Genomic DNA, 7,411 nt, shown 5'->3' with positions numbered 1-7,411 from the left:
GTGAAAGTTGCAAATAGTGATTACAGAGCACAGTGACTAAATGCATGTGTGTTGTAAAGTACCCAAACTCCAGTCACTTACATGGGGATGCTGTAGTAGCCAAAACTTTAAGGATTAGTCATAAATCTCCTTTTTTTACACTGTAGTAAGTTTGAACGGCCACTGAACAAATAGTTGATAGGTGAAGACTGCCTGTAATATTACTGATATTTGCACCATTCCTTTCCACACCCGTACACTATACACTAAATAATCAGTTGTGATTCCTTTTACAGATTCACTTTGTAAAAACACTGTTCGTGTTTTTTATTGTTGTGATGGGGTCAGAAAGTCTCATGATCCTTTATGAAGATAATTCAGTGGAAGTCCACTATCCAGATGGTTCCAGATTGCTCCTTTGTCCATGTGGATCAGAGTTCTTATTTGAAAAGGCTGTTCCTCCCTCTGCTCACCCAATGCAACCACCGGAAAGAGTTCGTCAGAGGACACCATTTGCTATTAGCCTCTATCGGGTATAAACAAAATCTTTTTTCTCTAAGCAGGAGAGAAAGATGGTCTGCTCTGGGATAATAGGATTGTAATAGGACATGTTTTGCTTAAACTCTAAAAGCCATTCAAAGAGCTGAGCAAAAAATTGGCAATTCTGAAATGTCAACAGGGACCAATTCTTCACTAACATACCAGCAGAATAAGGCTCCATTCAATACTGTTATATCATCACTCCCAGTCATTATATAAGTGCTACTACTCTATATGCCAAAACACCACCACCCACAAAAAGGAGAATAGTATTAAAAGATATTCAGTGAAGACAATGTTGAATCTCCAAAACAATCCAATTAAAGAGTTGTGTACATTTTGAATTTGTAAAATACTGACCGATACAGGGGCTGTAATGGCCAGGAGTCCCTAGAATTCAAAACAGTAGCACTCCAAAATGTAAAATGTTTTTGTAGGTTGCATTAGTCCCAGTTTACAATTGTGTTCTTGACATTTTGGGGATCAAACTCATGATGATACTCATGATCATTATACATTATACATGTCCTAATTTTGGGCAGTCCATAAGTATCTAGCTACCCATCTGTTTTACAAGAACAAATCTGGACTAAAGAAATTTTTGGGCTGATCCAGTTAGAATCTTGTTCTGTTTCTAGAACACGTCATGGGAAGAATGGTATGAATAAATCTTCCTTTGTAGCATGCAGTTTTAGGAAAATATTTTGTTCATATGAGACAATAATAAACTATGGGAAATGTGTCTAGAATATTTCCTGGTTCTCTCTCAAACATAAGAGAATTTGGGGGAATGTGAGAAGTCACTTGAAAGACAAGTTGGTTTAGAAAAAGTCTCTAAATATAGAAGCTTGGGAACCATCATTATTTTCTGTTCAATAGCTCTTCAGTGTCTCAGGCAGAAATTTATCCTTGCAAATTGTTCAACTTCCTCTTATGTTTGCTATCTTTAACAGCCATGGGTTTTCCCTTCTTACCTATGTTATAAAATTTAAGCTTATCTATTTTTTCTTTTTTTTAATTATATCCTCATTTCCCTTTTCCCAGTATAATAGAATAGTCTTTATTTTGCTCAAAGAGACTTCTAAGTCATTTCTTCAGGATGCAGCATTGAGTGGCACAGACCTGAATACTAGTGAATTTACCTTTCAGAAGACTGAATAGATGGATGTTGCTCACTTTCCATTACAAGTCAAAAACTTTTTTCTTCTGTTAAGATCAGAGAAATTATGTTAGATGGCATTTTAAAACAACTTTTTGTCTTCCCATATAGAAATCTGTTACTTTATTTTATATATATGCTAAATGCAATGCAACCGAACATAGAACCTTCAAAGTCATTCTTCTATAAATATAGCAATAATGCTAAGGAATAAGAATTAGGTTGTTTCTCCAATATATAAAATCAAATTCTCTTTATTTTTTTTAGGAACAGCTCTTGCGGGCAATAGATTTCCGAAATCAATATTCTGAGCGACCCTATTTACCTTCAGACATTATACCTCCAGAAAAGAAAAATGTAAGTTTTGAGTATATGTTTGTAAAAAGAAAACCAGATTCCAATGAAATATTTAATTGGCTAATTTTATGTGTTATCTTCTTGGCTTATTAGAAAGTAACATATAATTATACTGATTCTTTTGGAAGGATAGATAAATTTAGTACACATTACCTGTGTTTGCACAATACACTTTCCTCATGCAGTTACTTTTTCATGGTTCATAGCTGATAAATCAGGAAACCCATAATCCCAGAGGGGCCAAGAGCTTTCACCTTTTGCTCTACAGACCCGCTGCCAATTTTCTCCAATCATGCTTGATGTCAGGGGGTTTGTTAGAAGTTCATTATCCAATAATGGCTTCCCAATTGGCCAGATCAGGCTTGAGTATTGCATTCAATTACTTTGGGAAATACACTGATTGGCTTTGATAATAAGTTTTATAGGAGGATGCTTTCCATGTGAGCCCCCCTAATTCACCACCTCATTTTTTACTGGAGGACTAAGTGGGGCTTGACCTCTATTACAAGTTCTCAGGCTTGTTAAATAATAAAATCATCTGACTCAGAGTTACCCCAGATCTAACTGAGTCACTCACTGTTCTGAACTCTTTATTGACTTGGTTATGCATGTTAGTTATTTGGTTATGCAAGTCTTCGGTGTAAATATATATAAAATGAGTAATTATTCATTCTTACTGACAAGTAATCCTAAAATCCACAATGAAGCAGTTCTATATATTCTTAACAATATTTGACAAAATATTATTTTTATTTTAAGGTATTACTTAGTCTCTGAAATGAATACATTTTGATAATTGGAATCTGATTTACATAATTTCCTTATAAATAATTACATCAAGAAAACTAATCCATTCCTATTTTCCATATTTAAAAATCTCAGCTGTTCCTATAATAAGGAATCATTTTTATCTGTAGAGGGAAGAGGGAATGGCCTTGAGGGACAAGAAGAAGAGTTGCTATCAAGGCCATGGTCAAATAAAAAAGGCCTGAGTCCAAGGCAAGAATGTAACATGTCTCAGACAAATGCCTTCCTAGTTCACAAGAAGATAAAGGCAAGGAGGAGAGAAGCACTTTCAGACATGCAAGATTCTGTTACTATAACTCTGTAATAAAAGTTCTGTTGGCCTATGTGGCCTAATCAAATCCTAATTCCTCTACTGAAGCTCTGATATCATCTTATTGCAGCTAGAAGAAATGCATTAGGTTTAAGTCCCTTATCACAAACACCACCTAAATTATATTACTTTTGTCATATTACCATCTTTTTGTTATCCATAATAATCCTTGAAAATTCCTGGAAATTATCTTTGCTTGGATAAACTGTAATGTTGCAAGCTGCATCCCTTATTCCCATTATTCCCTTATTGATATTTATTTATATCTACAATCTTATGCCTCCTGAGATACCATTCCAAGTTCCATAGGATGGTGAATTTCCTTCTCTAAAATTGAACTCGGGATATTGACCTCCAAAGAGGGAAGCTGTGCACCTCTATACCAGGCATGTCAAACTCGCGACGTCGCACGATGTATTGGGACTTTTTCCCCATTGCCGGCAATGGGGTGGGCGCGGTTTCAGCGTGACACATCCGGCCCGCGGGCTGGCAGTTTGACATGCCTGCTGTATACCATCTTGGTAGCTGACAGTTTCTAAGACCAGAAGATTCATCCCAGAAAAAAATAAAACAAAGTGTTGTGATGAAAAATGTGCATTATGCCAGAATAAGTGTGGTTAGATATAGTCCCCTGTCCTTTTCCATTCCTCAGTTCAGAAAAATACCTTGAGTTAATCTAAATGTATTCTTTTCTATTAGACACAAGTATATGAACAGAGAAGTACAAGCATATTTTTTTTCATCTTCTCTTTTGATCTGCAGTTGGCAGGGCTTTGGGAAAGTGTAAGCTATCAGAACTTTAAGACTCAATCTTTTCTGCAGGTCATTTTCACAGATGTCACTGAAGCCCAATGGCCTGGCCTTGATACGGCTAATGAGGAAACGTGTCTGTTAAATGGCAATGTGAAAGTCACGTCTTTAGATGGACATGCTTCTCTTCTTTTACCAGAGCTTCAGCAAGCATTCACGGTAGAGTTTTTATGCAAAGTAAGCAAGGGACTATCAATCCCATTATCATTTTCAAAGAGGAGCTCCTGTAAGTCAACCCAAGAACGTTACGAAAGTTCCAGCCAAAGCTCTGACTTAAAAATGTGTTCAAGGCTGCTAGGGACAAAAATGAAGGACGATGTAAGTATAGAAAATTGTGTACAAAAGAACAATTCAAGTGCTGTGCAAAAAGATAAGATATCTCAGTCTTCCCAGAAGAGTTTATTTGAATATTGTAGAGTTATACAGCATATATCAGTGTCATCCTGCCCTGAAGAATGGAAGTACCCTTTGTCATTAGCATTAAGAATCAATCAGTCATATAGTGGAAATGAAGTTGGCTCTAATAAAGGAAAGAATGAAGTTGATAGCCTAAGCCTGGATCTTGCTAATGAATGCAGAATGGCTGACACAGTTACTTCTTTACCTTCAGCTTTACCTCTCAGTTGTCATGCTCCATTTCTACACAGGTAAATTAGTTTTATACATTAAAATGTCTGTATCCTTTATTTCTGTCTTTTTAAAAACTGCCTTTTAATTAGCTACAATCTGTTTAAAATCACATACTAACAGCCATACTCTCTTGACTTTTCAGTAGCTTTTTAATGTTTGGAGTTTCCAGATATAAAGAAAACCTTACTTTAACCCAGTAACAGGAAAATGCTAGGCCGTTACTCACAAATGTCCAATAAATATGTCATGGTAATTTTTGTTATTTGCATGCTTATATGCTTACTTAGGTACATTTCCAAACAAAGTATCTGTTTTTTTTCTAAACGTGTGCAACTTAGAAACATTATTGTAACTAAAAATGATTGTAGAATCTGACACTTTGCTTTATAGCAAGCCAGATACGCCTCCTTTTTTTGAATTAAAAGTTTTTTTAAAAAAAAATGAAGCGAGGTGATGCAGGAGATCATTAAAGAATGTATAAGGTACCGTATTGTGTATATTTCATTTATTGTGGATCTGTTCCAATGATTGCTTTCTAAAAAAGAAAAGTAAGGTTTACTACTACGGTAGTTATGGGTTAAGCGCTTGTTTTCAGTTTTAAACATCCTCCCTAATCTGATTGCTTTCCAAATATACCGGCAGGTCAGTTACAGAATTTGCAGGCACTCTAGACAATCTGGAAAGGACCAAATGAGAGAAGTTGCTTTAAGAATTCTAATCATTCATTGATTTTTGAGTTCTTAATATTAAGTATTCCCCTTTAAGACAGAAACCGTTATTATATAACAAATACTTTGATGTAATTTGCAACTGTTTCTTACATTACATTCAGCTTTGGAGTAAAATCTAAATAGCATAGAATAGAATATTCTTTATTGGCCAAGAAATTTGTCTCTGGTGCATAAGTCCTCAGTATAGTACAAGCAACAAAGTCGTAAATCATAAATCATAAAACAAACATAAATCATAAGATACACCCACCATAAGATACCAATAGGAATATGTAATAGGAAAGATGCGAATGATAGTAGTAATACAGCCCTGCCATGTGGTTAGATATCCTTAGCCATGCTGGCTCAGGAATTCTGGGAGTTGAAGTCCACGAGTCATAAAAGAGCCAAGGTTGCCTACCCCTGACATAGACAGTGCTGTGGGAATTATGTATTTAGCAGAGTAATGGCATGGGGGGAAAATTTGTCTTTGTGTCTAGTTGTTTTGGCGTGCAATGCCCTGTAGCGGTGTCCTGAGGGGAGGAGTTGAAACAGTTTATGTCCAGGATGTGAGGGGTCTGTAGATATTTTCTCAGTCCACTTTCTGGCTTGCACAGTATACAGGTCCTCTATGGCAGGCTGGTTTATTATTATACTTATTAATATCAAAAATCCAAATCATAATTAATATTCTCATATTTTCATTTTTTTTCTATCTAAAGTCTATCTAAGTCTAAACATTAGACTTTCATAATTCTCATCAATACTGTATAAATACCCCTGTATTTATGTATGTCTAATAACAATATAATAAAACATTTTTTAAAAATGATCCACAGGTGGACCTTCACTGATTTTTTTGAACAAAAACAGGAGGAGGATGGATATCACTCATACTCACAGCCTATCAAAGTACTTTGGAGCAAGGGTATTATTTACAGGTATGTGTATGTGTGTTTATGAAAGGAGATTTAAAGGCTAATACACCTATATTCTTACTTAACGGTAAGAACACTGAATAATTTGCAAAATAATAGATTTTTAATGATAATCGGTGTTCTAGGATAACGAACAGGTAGTTCTCACTTAGCAACCACTCATTGAGCAACTGTTTGAAGTTATGATAGCACTGAACGAGTGCTACTTATGATGAATCCTCCAAGTTCTAACATCGTAGTTCCCCCATGGTCATATGCTCATGATTCAGTCACTAAGCAACCAGCTTACGCTTAATGACGGTTGTAACATCCCATGGTCACATGGTCAGCATTTGCAACCTGCCCTGCTGGTTTCACATAAGCAAAGTTAATGGGTAAGCCAACAGAGAAAGTCACAAGTTGGTCTGGTAATACCTCCCCTACACACGCACGCGTGCGCGCCTCAGGTCTTCCTGCACATGTCCTCCTTCCCTCTTCCCTGTGCTCAAACAAACCTGCTTCCTCCTTCCTTCAGCTGCCACACCACAGCGCCCGCTACTCCACAGTCTGCACCAGGCCTCCCTGCTGTTTATTTGGGATTTTCTCCACTTCCCGCTTAATGACCCACACAGCTTGGGATTATGATGGCAACAGGGACTATTGGATTGCTGTCATTAACAGGGCTGTGGAGTCGGTAGATAAATGTTCCGACTCCGACTCCTCAGTTTTTTGTACTTCCGACTCTGACTCCAGGTACCCAAAATTTCCTCTGACTCCTCGACTCCGACTCCACAGCACTGGTCATTAAGCAATGCAGCCATGTGAGGTCATGCTTTACAATCACATTGCCTATCATATATATATATATATATATATATATATATATATATATATATATATATATATATGTTTTCTGAGGTTTTCGCGGGTGTTTGTATGTAGGTCTTTAGTTATTCGGGTTTTCTCCCGCGTAGAATTAAAAGTACCTTGGCGACGTTTCGACGAAGTCACATTCGTCATCTTCAGGCTGGTGTCTTAAGCTTCGTGCTTCTAAGAGTGGTGTGTGATCGCAGCTGTTTCTTCCTTTTAACTGCCAGTGGGGTTGGAGCTGATTGGGTGGGAGCTTGGCTGTGTTCTGATTGGGTGGAGGTGTGTTCTGATTGGTTAAGGAGCCTGGCTGTGCTCTGATTGG

The 7,411-nt window shown here is 36.9% G+C and overlaps 1 protein-coding gene across 1 annotated transcript in view; it reads left to right on the top strand.

Annotated features, from left to right (window-relative positions):
* The first annotated feature begins 317 nt into the window (after positions 1 to 317).
* Positions 318 to 7,411, top strand: part of CUNH5orf34 (chromosome unknown C5orf34 homolog) — a 15,201-nt gene continuing 8,107 nt past the window's right edge. Inside the window, exons 1-4 of the mRNA XM_015829487.1 lie at positions 318 to 512; positions 1,946 to 2,035; positions 3,975 to 4,609; positions 6,142 to 6,243. Of these exons, the coding sequence (XP_015684973.1) occupies positions 318 to 512; positions 1,946 to 2,035; positions 3,975 to 4,609; positions 6,142 to 6,243 (1,022 nt within the window). The remainder of the gene's footprint in view (positions 513 to 1,945; positions 2,036 to 3,974; positions 4,610 to 6,141; positions 6,244 to 7,411) is intronic.

This window comes from Protobothrops mucrosquamatus, unplaced genomic scaffold, assembly GCF_001527695.2.
Source record: "Protobothrops mucrosquamatus isolate PMUCROS unplaced genomic scaffold, P.Mucros_1.0 scaffold6240, whole genome shotgun sequence".
Taxonomy (NCBI): Eukaryota; Metazoa; Chordata; class Lepidosauria; order Squamata; family Viperidae; genus Protobothrops; species Protobothrops mucrosquamatus.
This window is presented reverse-complemented; position numbering and strand designations above follow the sequence as displayed.